The following is a 16693-nucleotide window of genomic DNA, read 5'->3' as shown; positions in this document are numbered from 1 at the left end:
ATCTTGTACAGTTACGTATTAAGCAAGTGATTGTTTTTGCTGCCTAACTGTGAAAATACAGGCTTTGTATTTTCATTTAGATGATCTGAAAGTTGGGCCTTTCATCTTCTGAACTCTTTCCAGAAACCCAAATTCAGGTCTGGCTTATAATCTTTCTGGTGCTTTAATATCAACTATGAAAGTAAAGCTGGCTAGCAAGAAGCAGTTATTACGGAGAGAGTGGTAATGATGCAGCTGAGAAGCTAAACATCTCATCTGCATTTGAGTCTTTTGTTTGTTTGTTTTGCAGATGAGAGGATCTGTTCACCACCCTTTATGGAGCTGACAAGTGCTTGTGGAGAAGATACCTTGCAGCTTATAGAGAAGAATGGACTGGCATTCCCATTCAGTATGTACATGGGCTTTTCCTTGGTGCTTCTACTTGGTTCTCAGTATTGCTCATTCACCCCCAAGACACAACCAGCACTGTTAGGAGTGTGGGGTTTGATTGCCAAAGTGTCAGGGATGTTAAAACCTTCCTGAAACAAATGCTCTGAAGTAGTCTGCTTGGGATGCAGAAGAAAACTCCTCCCCATCAGCTTTTACGTTGCCTTTTATTTATGTTTCTTACTTTAAACACCTGGCTACAGTAAACTTGCGTTCCTGGGAAGTGCTTATCGTTCTAACACAGCCTCTGGCCGTGAACTTGCGCAAGAACTTTCTCCTGCCAACTGCCTTCATTATTATTCTTGAGAAAATCACTGCCTTGCAGACTGTCTCCTTTTTTCACCCACCCCTACGGTAGAACAAAGAGTGTAAAAAATGACCAGAGATAGCAGGCTTCAAGGGCCCACAACCTCAAACAGCTGCCATGAACTGTTTGTGCTTTGTAGCAAATTTCATTGCGGGGCTTGTGCTTTAATTTATTCCTTTATTTGATTCCTTGCAGTATAAAGTGAACAGAATCGGTTAGTTGGTGTTTGTTCCTTTGGTGCTTGCCTCATTTGTAAAGTTGAGAGGTAAAGTCATACAGAAGATGCATGTTTTGCCCTCCCTGCCATTGCTTTCCCAAGTGAGGCAGGTCTCCTGTAGCTAGCTTTTGAAGCCGTAATTTAAAGCCCACTGAATGGCTTTGACTCACCTTCCCCACCCATGGACATTGTCCTCTCATGCAGGCTGCCTAGTACTCAGCAGTCAGCAGCATAGCCCATGTGTTCAGAATGCCTGAATCAACTTCTTTAAATGAAGATAAAATTAGAAAATAACACTGAAAATTGATGTAACGTGGTATCGTAGGAGTGCTTTTTCTGTCTCCTCTCACTCTTTTTTTTCTTCCTTAAAAAAGCTCCTGCTCTCCAGAGCATGCGTCATATACCACTTTCCAAAATGTCAAGTTACCAACTTATTTTGGACTCTAGTGCAGGTCATCTGCCTTTCATAGCTGCCTGTCTTCCTGCCTGGCAATTTAACTGTTCTAACAACCCCCAAAGAAATCTTGTCCTATCCGCTGCCTCACTACTTGCAAGTTTTCATCTCCTTTGCTTAACACATAAATAACATCAGCTCTAGTCATTGTGTGAGTCCCAAGGTCTTCAGCTCTTCTCTGGTTTCATAATAGCAGGAGCATGTTGTTTCTTTCATCTTACTGTTTTTAGGATGGAGGTGAGAATCACAATATACAGAGCAGATAAGGAATATAAAGGAGAAGGAAGAACTGCTGGGCTCTTTCTACATTTTTTTTATCCCCCTTTATGGTAGCCTGCAAAAAATATGTTGAATCTTAGTTTGGTTCAGCCCATTTGGTTTCCCGCTCCTCCCCAAAACCAAGGAGGTAGGAAAAGAAGAAGGTTTACACTGAGTCTCTGTTCCCTTGTTTTCAGGACAGTGGCTCTATGGTAACCGTAAAGTAACTTCAGCCTCAGGCAAAATCAGATGCTTGGGAAGATGCCCTCTGAGTAGGCAGGATGGCATTACCAGTACTGGTGCTAATTTCTGAGATGATGGGTTGCACCTATGCCCAGTCCTAATAATGACCTCTGCTTGAACCCTAGTTACAGGCAGTAGTGGAGAGGACAGGGCTTGGTTGCAAGCCAAGCTCTGCAGTGACTGAGGATGCTGTTTGAGCAGAGACTGTCACTGGTGTCTGGTACAGTCAGTGCCTTGGCCTGGTGAACTCCAGTGTTTGCATGTGTGGGTGGGAACAGATTCATAAGGGGTCTGTGTGTCCTGTTTCAGCGGTACATTGTTTTTTCTTTTTTTTTTACCCAGTTTGTAAAACCAGAGTGGCCCATGGAACCAATTCTCACGAGGTGAGTTTAAAAACTTGGGCAGCATAACCCCCCTGCTTCCATTCCCCCCATGGCGGTTTGGCTGGGGCTTTAGTTGGCAGAGTGAGGGCTATGCCCGAGCAACTTCCCTTCCTCCGCCTCTCCCTTGGTTTTAGTTACACCATTATATTTCCAGATTTATCTGAAATCAAGTTAAATATGACTTCAGCCTCTTGACATAAAAGTTGTTTCTAGTAGTTTCTAGATTCTGTTGCCTAGTTGCTTCTAACAATTCGTAGTCTTCAGTCAGCTCTGTCTGCAAAGTAGCTCCTTCAGCCTCTCCTATGGTGAGAGGTCATACTAAGTGAAATTTCCACTCTACCATGTTTCTCTTTCAACTTGTGTGTGGTAAAGGTGAGAAATGGTTTTGTGCTGCAGATGAAATAGCTGGTTCCTCTCCTCGAGAAGCAGGGAATAAGAAATAAAGACGGTTTCTAGGCACATTCAGTTGTAATAACACTGTTGGAGCTGTGGGGAGAACAGGGCTGGTAGAACTATCTGCCTTCCCTCCTTCCCGTAAGGCAAATGCAGTTAAAATGGATGTGTATTCCTGGAAGGAGTGCATTCCCTAGGAGCCTAGCTTCCTCTAAATTTGGGACAGTTGAGTCCTGTTTTAGTTCTTTTCCATTTATGCTTCCTGCCTTCCTGCTTACCACAGCTCAGTTTTGAGAATCCAGCCCTCACTGCTGGCTCTCCTAATGCCTGGTTTCCTTTGTTAACAACATGGTCATCGGTCCAGGTTTCCCAGCTGGTCCTGAAACGTGCAGTATGTTGCCGTAGTATTTCTGAGAGCTGAAAGCCCTGAAGTAAAATGTAAATGTAGACAGCAGAATGGCTACAGCTGAAATCTTGAGGAACCAGCACTTCCTTTTAAAAATGCAGGAAGATTTTTTTTTTTTTTTTTTTTTTGTGCAGGCCTGTAGCTTGGATCATTTAACAAGCCAACAGACAGTCCTATTATTTTTCTGGAACAGCCACTATAAATTTTTGCTATCATTCCCAAGAACATCTGGGGGACTGGATTGTTACTGAATTTAAGACACCAGCTTCCCTGCTGATTTTTCTGTTGAGTTCCTCTGCAAATGCAACCTGAAATGCATGAATCCTTCAGTGCTTGTCTGGTCAGGCTTGGACTTTGTTTCCCTGGTGAATCTTTCTAAACTATTCTTTCATACGGTGCAAACATAAGTCAGTCTTCTGCCAGAATTCCGTTTGCTGAGCAAAAATTAGACTACTAGACCATTGTAAGCTGCACTTTATCACAGGAACTTATGACTAGAGTCTTGGAGGACCTCTGGAAAAAAGCCTGAAGTCTTAGTGGTACTTTACACTGTTAGTAGTAGTAGTCACTTTTGGAGTTATTGACTTTTAAGGAGTGATTCAAAAGTATACTTAGGATCAGAAAGGAACTGTCTTGTAATTGCTATTTTATGGTCAATAATGGCAAGAGAAGTGTAGAATAAATGCTCTGCTTATAGTACAGCCTGTCTAAAACATGGAGCATAGTTCTAGAAGCAAGAGATTGTTGCCTGTTTTATTAATGGCTCCTTTGGCTTTTGGTAAATAGCTTCATCTTCTGTAGAGATACTCCCACTGCAGAGCTGACACTGGATCTAGAACACAGCCTGACCAGCATTGCTTTTATTTGTAAGATGACTGTTCAGAAAGTTCAAGTACTGGCTAACAGGGACGCCTGAAGGTACAGGCTTGAATTTGGATTTGGTGCCAGCCAGGGCTGGCAGACTCCACATTTTGCGGTGAAAACATGAGCTGGTTAAGCCGAGGTGCTGTTAGTCTTCTTACGGTGTTCCACAGTTCTACATGGCCTCTGCACTAAAAGTCACTCAGCACTTGAACCCCACTTTGTCAGCACTGTTCATTAGACTTGAACAGAAGGGGTGCCTGAAGGTTGTCCTTCCTGGCTGCCAGCAGGTCACAACTTAACTGACCTTCAGTAAAGCTGCCACAACACATCACTGAGACACATTACCTAAAAAAAAGTGTTCAGAATGACTCTTTTTCTGTGTTGAGCAGACAGGAATGAAAAGGCAGAGAATCACTGTGGGTTTTGAGACTGAATTCCTTAAGGACATTGTCAGTAAAAACTCTTGGTGCCAAATGTTTTGGTTTGCCTTCAAAAGAGCTCTGCATTTATAATGAGGAATGCTATTTGGAAATTATGATATAAAGTGTTGTTCCCATGTTACTGCCAGACACAGCAGGTCTGTGCTAGATGAAAGAGCAAGTGCACCCTGCAAGCAAATTCTTGGAGCTGTATTTATGCATGCCAAAAACCATGAGACACCTCGGTGAACCAGCATAACACAACACCCTGGGAGTTACATGGGTTGTGTGCTAGTCCATGTGACAGTTGGCACAGAGCTTTGCAGAAGAGAAGTTTCACATGGTTTCCAGTGGCCTAACTCAGCTCTGTGCTGAGAAGATAAGCTCTGGGTTTCCACATTTATAAAATAAGATAAGTACCTGCTCATCTTATGTTTGTTTGTGGGGATTAATTAACTAATATTTGAAGAGAACACTACAGGAACAGCATGGCTGTTGCCAGTGTGATGTTGTAGATATTATAATGCCAGCAGTCTGTGCAGGAGGAGGAAGAGAGCAGTGTTTCTTGCCACCAGTGAAAGATGAAAGAGATCTGATGTTGTTACTGTGAATCATCTTGACGGACAATTCAGCTTTTTGGGGTAGGTTTCTTGCAAAAGTTGTTACCACTCACAAATTCACTCTGTGCTGTCAGGTAGATAGCATCTGGTATAATGAGACAGAGTAAGAATATCAGCTGCAAGTAGGTATTGAATGCACGCATTGACTTCAGCTCAGAAGACCTTAATGTATTGAGTCATTGTGCATGCATGCAGACAATTAAATGATCTAATGTGGTCTACCACATAAGGAGGAATAAGGACAAAAATGTGCTCAGGCTTTTGACTATGAATGTGTAATCACTCCATCATTTGCTATGTCTATGTTTTTGAACAACAAAACGTATTATAGTTAGTATTTATATTACTGAAACAAACTGAGGTGTTAGCAAAAATTCAGACTGAAAGCGTAGCGTACATCAAATGAGCAGCTGATCATATATAACCTATGAGGGAGAGGACAAAGTGCTGAAGCTTCTTTGTAGAATCCTTCTCGTGACCCTGAATTCACTAAGATACAGCTAATCTCAAAAAGCATGAACACTCACAGGAAGCATATGGAAAGAGCAAGCAAGCCAGCAGTGCAACTTGTCTCTGCCATGCTGAGGCAGGAAGCTCCTATTTTTACTCTGTATATTGCTGTGGAGTCACTGTGAGACCCAAAAGAATTCACTTAGCCTCTCTAACCTGTTGAATACAGAGTAAAACAGTAGGCCCAAGCAGGCCGAGAAAAAAAATACTGAGAGACATAAGGAGAAAAATGGTGTTTTAGAGCTCAGGAACTTTTCTGGTAGGTGTTGTGCACCCTGCACTGACTTGAGGTAGGTGGCAGGCTCAAGAAGACATGGATGGTTAGCTGTTGTCTTCAAGGCTTTTCAGAGGGGAAGGTGGTCTAACCAAAGCATCCCTGTGAGAGGGTGTTTTGCCCAGAGGAAAGGAAGATAAAACATTTGTCAGGTTCCTTGGCCTTGAACAGTTCTTACTTTGATTCACCTGGCTACCAACATTTCTTATTGCCACTGTGGGTAACAAGGCCCAGCATCACTGGAGTAATGAAGAGAGGTCAGTATTAAGATAACTAGAGCACAGCTTTTTCAAGGCTTTGATAATTTGCTTTGAGAGCAAATCTAAGTTTATCCTCACTGCTTTGTAAGGGCATACTGGTATAAAGTAGTTTCACACCTGTGCCAGCACGATGCTTGCTGCTGGCTCTCTGTTGGAGCCATAGCAGCCAACAACGGATGTGCAAGACGGGGCACCACAGGTATGGCAATTACATGTGGACGTAAGCCTGGTAATGGAGGGACTGAGGGGAGGAGCAGTGCAACGTGTGCTGAAGGCGTGCTGGCTCACCAGAGTACTTCTGTGCACCTACCAGCATCACTTTCACACTCTCTGAGGCAGCTGCTGTTCATCGCCCAGGCCCTATAGTACTGGGGTGAAACCAAGCCAAGAAAATCATTAGCATTTATTAGCAGCAAGACTATCAGAGTCTGAAAATAGTTCTCTGATGTGGGTGAAACCCTGGTGTTTAGGCCTCTGCAACTGGATTGAACCAAACCATAGGAAGCAGAGCTGTGGGGAAGGACTCGTATGTTTAGTACACAGAGCTGTTCCTGCTGTTGTCCTCCTGATACACACTTTTAGTCAATATAGACTTTGTCATCTGTGTTGGTCAAATATTTTACCCTTTTGTTCTGTCTGTAGTTGCAGTAGCTTCTGAACTGAAAGCAGCAAATGGAATTGCAAAGGGTTGAGAAGAAAATGTTGGTTGGAAATGGAAGTTATGGTGCCAGTAGTGTTTGAAGAGTTGTGTCAGTGAAATGAAATGTCATGAAGTAGGGCTAGTTGCTGGGAAGTAATTCATATGCAGTTAATATATATCGGCTGGTAGATGTTCCCTCTGCTGCATAGTCAGGTGGGGGGTAGGCATGCAATGCTTGCCAGACCTGTGCACAACGGTGCGTGCATGCTTCCAGATGGCCATCATCTTCAACCAGGAGGGCCTGAAGGCCGTGCGTCCCCCCTGCGTCATTCAGAGCTTCATCAACCACAACGCCGTGCTGTATAAGGTCTTCGTGGTCGGGGAGTCCTACACGGTGGTGAAAAGACCCTCTTTAAAGAACTTCTCCGCGGGAATCTCAGGTACGTTGTGCCAGTTTAAAAGGAAGTATCAGTTCTTGGAGCCTTGGCAGCAGACAGCTCAAGAGAAAAATATCTTTGAAAAAGCTGCTGAAGTGTAGGCAGCTGGATCTTACATACCACGTTTCCTCTTCTGTATAATTTCAATAGGAAGGGAGATAACTCCTCTGCTCTGGAGTACATACGAATGACATTCGTACAGTAAATATTTATGCAATGGTAACCTGAGTCCTACCTGTGGGAAACAGTGTTTTATATCCTATGCAGAGGGGGATAGGGAGAGAAGTTCTCTCACTTCACGGTAAGCTCATGTGTCATTTGTTCCGGAGTTTGTTTATAAATGTGCTTTGGAGAGAATTTCCTGGATTCCATAGTTTCAGAACTTCCTCTCTCTGTTTTTACCTTGATTATGTATGTGTGTTTAAATCAAAGTTTACTTTTGCTCTCCCCTAAAGGAACCTCCGTGTTCATGTGAGGGCCCAGTGTTTTAAACCTCGGTGGGAAGTGTCATTTGGTTTGTTGACACCAGCTGTGTTGGGGGGTAAAGAGGAAGGGATTCGTCAGTGAGGGCAGTGATCCTCTGATATGTCGGTAGAAAGCAGCATTTGGAGGGTTTTCATTAAAGACTACTTAAATTTCCTTTATGGAGAAAAAGCTGCTTTCCAGAGAACTTCTGTGAAAGAGAGGAATTAGCAACACACGGATGGGAACGTGATCTGCCTGCAAGCAGACAAGTCCAGGAGATGGAGGAGATTAGTGGGGAGCAGGTATCAAGCTAAAAGATGAATGAACAACTGTCAGTTTCTTGTCACTTTTCTTAGTGGTTTCTGCTGCTTTTAGTGTATGTCCATGTATGGTCACCATTGTGTTCTGGACACATTTATGTATTTTGTTAGTGCATGTATAGTAGGACCCCAGTAAAAGTCCTTGTCTCTAGATACGTATGCCTTTATGTACATTGAGGTCTGCTCAGTGTCCCCATCAAATTAGGCAGGCCAGAATCTGTGTTCATGTAAACTATTAGGACAGTTGGTCTGCACTTTTACTGGAAGGGAACATTTTAAGGCAGCTTTCTAAAAATGCCCTAGGTTATATCCCTATGTGTTGTAAGACTTGAAAGCTGTCTGGGAGCCCACATAAAAATAATTTTTGTGGGCAGATGAGGATAAGTGTCTGGCTTGCTTACCCTCATCAGGAGACCTTAAGGGGGCCATGCTCCAGGCACCTGACCAGGCAGATGTGACAATTAAGCAGATGTGGTGGCTGTGAGGAACTCCAGGAGCTGACTGTCTGAAAGTACAGGGCCTTTCTAAATGAGAGGAAAGGCAAGAAGAGCATATGGTGGTGTCCAAACACAGAGAGAATTTGAGTTTGCTTTTTATATCTCCCCCGTCTTTATCATATGTGGCCCTGTGGCTGCTCTTAATTGTCCACTCAGACAGACCAGCATAGCAGAAATACTGCTTATGCCACCTGCATACTGAAACTTTGGTTCAGGTGTTCCCATGTGAGTTGTCTGTATGATGCCATCAGTCTGCTGTGGTGGGAATCTGTTGTGGGAGATTTCTCCCGCCTATTAAAACCCTCAGCACAGAGGGAACAGGGCAAGAGGTGCTGCTACAATTCTCCCAGTGATTTCCACTGTGGAACTTTAGTGGCTTCTGTCACTTCAGCATGTCTCATGCCATTCTTGTGGAGCCTCTAAGAGGAGGGTAGGTCCTGAGCATGAAGTTTACTGTTTTCCTCCATGGTGATGGTGCTCTCCCTAGGTTAACAGGGATCTCAGTGTACCCTGAGCGCTATCAGCCTACTACTGCCTGCAGTGAACACAGCTTCTCTCTTCTGTCACATGCCTTCCCACTGGTGGAACTGTCACTTTGAGTATAGCAAATCAGTAGAAGTTAACTTCATTATCTTAACTGAGCTTAGTTAATTGGCTCTGGTGAAGAGAAGGAAACCGTTTTCTATTAACCCTGTGCAGTCCTATTTATCTGTGATCCAAGGTCCAAAAACCATGGGTGAGCCAGTCATGGGTCACTGCCTGTGCAGGCAGCTAAGGGCCAGCAGGCAGGAGACGAGGCCCTGTGGGTGGGATGGGTGCCCAGGGAGCTGCCCGGCAGGCATCAAGACTAGATTCCTGGGACTGCAGTGCCATCTACTGTTCCTTGCACTAATCCTTTGGAAATTAAATGCTGGTATAAAGTTATTTACAACCTGCTTTTAATTCCAGACAGAGAATCAATATTTTTCAACAGCCACAATGTTTCGAAACCAGAATCCTCATCTGTCTTAACAGCAGTAAGTATATTTGGTCTTTTTCCCTCTAGCGCAGCTGGAAAACTATCTAGTCCTTTCTTACCAAAGTGCTAGCAGCTAGTGACTCTCCTTCACAAGTTGTCTGCTTCTGTGTTGCAGGCTGAGGTCTGTTTGGTACAACGAACCAGCATGACTGTGTCCCCCTCTGGTTTTCCTTACCGAGCTCCGGTGAGGAAGCACTGATGCAGCAGGGCTGTGTTGCTTGCCAGGCCTAAACTCCCCAGAGCTAATCTAGGCAAAGGGAAGAAAGAGGTTCTGAATGCAAACACCTGGCCTTTTCCTGTCCAGAGAACTTAATAAACACAAATCATCCTTCTAGGACTCAGTTCTGTGAGGAAAGACGAACAGTGAAAATTCAAGCAGAGAAATTGCGTTGGGCAGGGCCACAGAGGGCCAGTAGCTGTCTGTGGTGTGAGCACGCCCGAGCTGGGACCACGGGACCATTTCTGGGTGTCTCCCGAGTCCAGCAGTGCCAGCACGCTGCACAGTCTCAGGCTTGCATTACCAGTCCTTTTAATAAGCCTGGCACAGATGAATCCCAACAAGTTCCTAGGCACTTGACTGCTGAGAGTCACTTTACAGGACTGGGTCCTTTCAATCTGTGTCTCCAAATTCTGTTCTGTTTCACAAGCTCTGTTGGGGAGTAGTTTTGTAGTTGGCAATGATTAAATTTTAAGCTGTGTGCAACGCTGATAGGCATGCTCAGTATTAAAACTATAATTGCACTGGTCATAAATCCCTTTTTGCCTAAATTTACTTTCAAACTTAGAGAGAGTGTATGCTCCTGTGGTGGCCATCTCTCTCATACACATACATACTCCATACATGCTTCTGTTGGCATACCAGCACATTTCTGCGGCATAACATGTTTAAAAGTGAAGAAAATCATGTCTTCCAGTCATAAGTAATCTGAGTTATTCATTGTAATAAACATTTATAGAGTAACTTACACATGAAAACCTAAATAGAAGATATCTCCTTTGAATCAGCCTCTCTCCTGAAGGTATCAGCTGAGTTGTATTGTGTGGCTCCAATGAACAGCAGGAGTCTGTCTTATCAGCCCTTTAACATAGGCCTTAATCTACATCAAAATAACATGGTGATATCCAGAACATTTGTTACAAACACACCAGCTGTATTTGTCTTTTTTAATGTGTAGATCTAGTACTTAAAATAGGGAGTCTGATTCTCCATTCATTCCTGCACTGCTCTGTCTCTTGAGAAGCTGCACCAGCATGAAGAGGAAGAGCTAGGTGCCTTAAGGTAGGGGATCTGCCAGTACAGAAAGGATTCTGAATTACGAGAGAGGTTTCTCTTTGCTGTCTTTCTGTGTTTCGTGCCACCAGTTCTCTGCAATTAGATTTGGTGGGTGTGCACCTAGAAACCTCTGAAAATCAATCTTTCCACTAAAGACTGTTTCAGAGTCCCTTAGTAATGTTTCTTTTTCCACTATAGCTGGATAAAATCGAAGGAGTATTTGAGCGGCCAAACGACGACGTGATCCGGGAAATCTCTAAGGCACTGCGGCAAGCTCTGGGAGTCTCCCTCTTTGGGATTGACATCATCATTAACAATCAGACTGGTCAGCATGCAGTCATTGACATAAATGCATTCCCAGGTGAGAAAGGCCTTTCCACTCAGGCTTTGTGGAACCGTGCAGTGCGTGCTTGGTGTGAAGTGTTCCTGGTGCTGGTGTCTCACATCATTGCCTCCCACTTTCCCAGAGAAACATGTTTCAGACACTGTTCATTCTGAGAAGGGCAGAACCCTAATCTAGGTACGGAATGTGCTACTGAAGTATCAGCTTTTAGGAGATACAATTTTAGTGGTTAGCTGTAACATGGCTGTCATGCCGTTCCCTGCAGAGGGGGATGGCCAGGAACTGAAGCATGGGACTGTGTGCTGGGGACTCGCTGTTCTGGGATTGTCCCTCACTCTGAACATGAAAAGAAGAGCAATGAATTCCATTTTATGAATGCCTTTTAAGATTTCTGGTTTTCCAGACTGTGTGCCATTAAAAGCGTTAAGGGGGTGGAAGCAGCAAACTGTTCTCTTGAAAAAGTCTTCCTCTGTGTAAACTGGAAGTTTACACAGAAGAAGACATTTGTGCACAAAAGCAACACCAGTAATCTGGATAAGACAATAGAATTATAGCTGCACTGTGCATTCTGGAGTAAAGCAATAGAACAGAGCATGTGAAAACAGGTAAATTTGTCCGCTGCTCCTTCTAGTGCAATGAATGTCTTGGAAACAACTAAACAAGCTCCTTGACCACTGGAATTGTTAAAAGAAGCTGTGAGTGTGTATAAGGAAGTCTGTCACTTGTGACACACAGGAAAGGAATACATCCTCTCATTCGTTGCTGTTTTGCATGGGGTTTTTCTCTTTGAGAATCTCCTCCCATTACTTGAATAGTGATGTTTGTTTCCAGAGACATACACGGGCTGTTACATAGTTTGCTTAACCTGTCATTGAAGACTTTGAGTTTTCAGTACAGCTGAGGTATCCTCACACACAGAGATCTTGCCCTGAGCCCCTGCTGTTCTTAGTCTTTCGATTCAGGTCCCCAGTCCCAGTTCTGTCCTGTCGTGCCTTGCCTGTCTTACCTCCACAGTGACTGGCTTCCTTTTAAAACTCCAGCCCCACTATTCTCAGATCACTTTGCGGCTTGATTCTACCATATGGTGTTGATGTAGTCTTTGGACCTATGAAAACAATATTCTGCCAGGAGCAGTGAAACAACCTAAATTGGGTATCAGGGGGAGCCATGTCAGTTTATGAGTGGGGTTACTTTTCAGACACTAGGTCTGGAAGTCGGTGGTGCAGGACATTCTTTTGCAATCCTGCAGTTTGGTTTAGTGTTTTGGTTTTTTTTGTGTTTGGGGTTTTGTTTTGTGGCTTTCCCCCCCACCCCCAAGTATTGTTTTGAATTTGCTACTTTGCACAGACTGAAATTTCTCTGTTTTTTGAAATGTTGAAAAGTCTAGATTGTGAAACAACTATTGTCAAACTTAACTATTTAGTGGCAGAATTTAGCAGAACTGTCAGCAGCCTTGTGCTCTACTGCACTTCTACCCTAAGGCAATGGGTTTCGTTATTCAGCCCAAGTCCTGTGTTTCAATCTGCACAGAAATTTGTCTTTGAAGAGATACTGAATTAATAGAGTGTTCTAGTCCTTGCAGGAGGCTTGAGAGCAACAGGGAAGCTTCTGAAGCTCAGGTCTATGTTGTGTCTTGCACAGGATATTTTTGGTGGTGAACATGTGAAGGTAGCTACAGGCTTTATCACCATGGGATAGGTTGAATACTGGTTGGAGAAGGTCTAGATGATAGCAGCAGGGACCAGATACACAGAAAGGAGAAGGCTGGGGGTAGACAAAACTACCTTCAAATTTGCAAAATTTAGCAGAACCGAGAGATGAGCTGCTCTCAAGAGCTGCTGGGATCAGAGAAGAAGCAATGGGATAAAATGCAACAGAAGAAAAGTTACATCTTAACATTTCGTTTGCCACACACAGAATACTCTGTTGGCCAAAAGTGTGTTCAGCCCAGGCAGCTGCATTTCCCTTCAAGGGCCGGTGTCGTTAAAGGCTGAGCAGCTTTAAGGGCTGGCTTCATTGATGGAGCCACCACCTTGCTAGTGAGAAGTATAAATTCAGCCCTGCTGAAAAGAGTCACTAATGGGCTGCATCAGTAGTAGGATCTCACCGTTCCTGGCTCAGTAGAGTCTCAGGAAGGGGCTTTACCGTGTTCCTCTTCCTCAACTCGTCCTATCCTGCAAGGGTTGCAGTGGAGCTGAACTGGAGCCAGGTTAGACACTTGGGGAACTGCCACATTATCTCTGCACCACTGCTTTGGGAAAGGGAGAGGTGCCCTTTAAAGAGCATGCACAGCCTCTTCCATGAAGCTCACGTTAATGCTTGGGGGCCAGGCCTGACCAAAGCCTTGTCCAGATTCCCAGAGGCTTGGCTTTCTCGTGTGCTGCCTTTTGTGTTTACCAGGCTTGAAGCTCATTTGAACCTGCCACTCCATGGATGTCATCTTGAGATTAATGTCAGAACTGAGAGCAGATGTACCTGTTAGGACTGTGTTACCTCTTCAATTAGCACCAGCAACTCTTCAAAAAGGTTTTAAAGATAAATATCCGAAAGGCCTATTGATGTCTCCTGTTCTATGGGAAACCACCAGGACTATATTTAGCAGTGGTTACCAGCTGAGATATTCAACTGTAGGCACGGTCACATAGCATGTGGTTTTTGTGTTTGTTTGACCTCGGGTAACTGGGAGAAAAACCAGTCCTGTGGCTGTGGCTGAGCTCACCCAGCCCAAGCAGCAGCCTGCGTGCACATTCTGCAGCCTGTCACCAGTGCAGGTGAGCTGCTGGTCCTGTGTGCATATGTGGTAGCTGGAAGCATCAGCTCTGAACATGCACATTGTGTATGTAAATACACTGCTGCAAATGCAAGACATGGGCTGTCCATTTCTTTCTGCCCAGGGGAAGATGCAGAAGAACAGAGAGCATGCCAGAGCAGGGGGAGCCTCCTAAAAATCAGGCAGGTAGCATCTCTAGTTTAAAAAATGCTTATAGGCATTTCTTGACTCCACAAAGCTCAGAGGGGCAGGTACTTGCTTTCAGATGCATTGCTGTTTGCACCTCCTTCCTATCCATGCTCTGCCAGAGAGCTCTGGAGATTGTTTTCAACATAGCAAAGTTCAGGCCTTCTGTACACAGGCGTTTCCAAAATAGTTTCAGTGGACAGTGCTAGGACAGTACCTACTGGAGCACGACTCATGGAACTTGTGCTTTGAGGCGTGCAAAACTTAGATCCTCCCACTGATTTCTTGTGTGACATGAACCCTGAATTCATTGCCAGTAGTTTCTGAAGTGTTATTCAGTCTGCCCTTCTTGATTTTGTTGTCGTCACAGCACAGTGATACCCACAATTGCCATTTTTGAGGGGCCTGCAGCACCAGCCAGTGAACAGAGCAAGGCAATATCCACAGAATTGCAGCATTTCCCAGGCATCCTGTGGTTCAAGAGTTGGGACACTCTGGTTCTCTTCCTCCCTTCCTTCTATTTCTTTTTTACAAGAGTGTGAAGTTTCTTCTGAGTGACCAAGCAGAATTACTTAGGCCTTACCACCCAGTATGCAGAGAAGAGGAAGCCAGCCTGATAAGTACAGCTTCCTTACACTGTAACATCTGCTGATTTCAGGACTGGATAACTGACCACCTTATTCCCATTAAATATTTACAGCAACTTCTTTGTGAGTTTGCTAGGTGCCCTCAAACAAGGCTGGTTTGTTTTCAGGGAGCAGACACGGAACACCCTAGGGTATTGTGGATCTCCTCACTGAATATTAAAGCTGTTACTATGGAGATGGCTTATTCCCGGGGTGTTTGAAGCACTCTGAGTAGATTTGAAGGCTAATCCCATGGCTTTTACATAAGCAAGAAAGCATAACAAGCACCTCTGTCAAAGAGATGGAGATCTTGTTCTGGCTCCCATGCCCAGCTGCAAGGGTGCTGGTTGCCCCTGCCGACCAGTGGATTATCACGCGGGGCACTGGGAAACCTCACATTTTGAAGTGGCCGATTTGTTTGGTGAACCTGTCAAAGGGCCTTTGAGAAAGGAAAACTGGGAGCTGTTGTCTCACAGTGCTGATGTTTTGTGTGACCTGTTAAGTAGCTAGGAGAATTGTGACCAAGTGCAAGAAAATCCAAAGCGATGTAGCAACCTAAATAAGAGTTAATTGGTAAATGTATGGGTTATAAATACACCATAAAATCATAACGTTTATTTTCGGGTTAAATTATCCTCTTACCTTAAATTTTTCAGGAAACTAGGTTTTTATTGCCTAAGGTCTCTTCCAGAGAAGGGAGATTAAAACAGAATTATTTATGAATCAGAGGGACTCTTCTGTCCTAGGATCACATCACTGAAAGTGTTATTAAAATGTGCATTTACTTTGTGGTCTCTGGTTTTCCTCATGTGCTGCTGTGTGGATATGTGCTATTCACATGTGACTTCTAAACTGTTACTTATTGCTTCAGTCTCCTGTATTAGGTCACTTTCAGAATACTTTTACAGACATTTTAAAACAATCAGCCTATCCCATTAAACATACTGAATGTCGTATGACACCTCTAAATATTAAATCACATAGATAACAAGTTTAGGTAATGCAATAGCAGTTAAGATCCATTTCAGGACATTGCACTGATACGTTGCATGTCTGGTTCAATTTCAATATGAATGTAATGATAAAACTGCCTCTACCAGAGCTTTTTAAATAGAGCCAATAGCTCTGTATGCCTGCTGCCACCCTTTGTGTCACCAAAAATCTCATGTCTCCTGGTATTTGAGTGAATCTTTTAACCAGGAAACTTGTTGTTAAACACAGCATTGTAAATTGTCTGGAATCACTTAACAGAGCATGCAGAAAGATGATTTCAGTACTGAAATAGAAGATTGACGTTTTTACTAAATTCTGTAACATTGACAGATGTTTATTGTCCCCCAAGTGTTTTCCCAGGCACTGCTCATAGCAGGGCACGTGTTTTAAGTGACAAGTTAGGTTAGATTAGACGAGCATCACGTTTCTTCTTACACGGGGGGAAGTTGCCTTCTCTGTGAAGTACAAAGCTAGCCCTGCTGGCCTCTGAGGTTTCTCTAACTGAGGATATTGCTGGGAAATTTCTAGGGAGAGACCCTTGAGGAAACTCTACATTAGAGCTAGTTGCTGTGGTAAGCCTGGAAGCAGGATGGAAAAGATCAATATTGTATCACAGAGTTTGTAACTTAGAGAAAAACTGGACTTGACAAAAAATGGCAGAATATACCTAAAATTATGTATATACATATATACTTGGGAGGAAAAAAAATAAATCTGAAAAGTGGCAGTTTTTCCCCTTGAAGAATGGCAATTTTGTAGCAAGGTTCTCTGTTCTTCTTCATGATAATCTCCTTGTGCAGTCACTCAAGATGATGTCATGGAAGAGGATTTATTATCACTTGGAGGGCAAGAAGAGCTCAAGAAATAAACTGATAGAGGAGGCCTATCAAAGAACTTAGGAAAATGACTTAGTTGCCTTTTTTCTCTCCTTCGTGCTTCCTCTTTTCAGGCTACGAGGGCGTTTCCGAATTTTTCACGGATCTCCTGAACCACATCGCTGCTGTCCTGCAGGGGCAGGCCCCGGAGGTGACCCCGCTGAGCCGCAGCAAGCTGCTGGCAGAGCAGGGCGGCGGGGTGGTGGGCGAGCGGCT

At 44.0% G+C, this 16693-nt stretch overlaps 1 protein-coding gene across 1 annotated transcript in view; it reads left to right on the top strand.

Annotated features, from left to right (window-relative positions):
- Positions 1 to 16687, top strand: part of ITPK1 (inositol-tetrakisphosphate 1-kinase) — a gene marked incomplete at both ends in the record, with an annotated part of 71429 nt that extends 54742 nt beyond the window's left edge. Inside the window, 6 exons of the mRNA XM_008942716.1 lie at positions 290 to 388; positions 2248 to 2288; positions 6949 to 7114; positions 9342 to 9409; positions 10883 to 11045; positions 16552 to 16687. Of these exons, the coding sequence (XP_008940964.1) occupies positions 290 to 388; positions 2248 to 2288; positions 6949 to 7114; positions 9342 to 9409; positions 10883 to 11045; positions 16552 to 16687 (673 nt within the window). The remainder of the gene's footprint in view (positions 1 to 289; positions 389 to 2247; positions 2289 to 6948; positions 7115 to 9341; positions 9410 to 10882; positions 11046 to 16551) is intronic.
- Positions 16688 to 16693: the final 6 nt, after the last annotated feature.

The sequence above is a fragment of the Merops nubicus genome, unplaced genomic scaffold (assembly GCF_000691845.1).
Source record: "Merops nubicus isolate BGI_N331 unplaced genomic scaffold, ASM69184v1 scaffold25356, whole genome shotgun sequence".
NCBI classification, from domain to species: Eukaryota; Metazoa; Chordata; class Aves; order Coraciiformes; family Meropidae; genus Merops; species Merops nubicus.
This window is presented reverse-complemented; position numbering and strand designations above follow the sequence as displayed.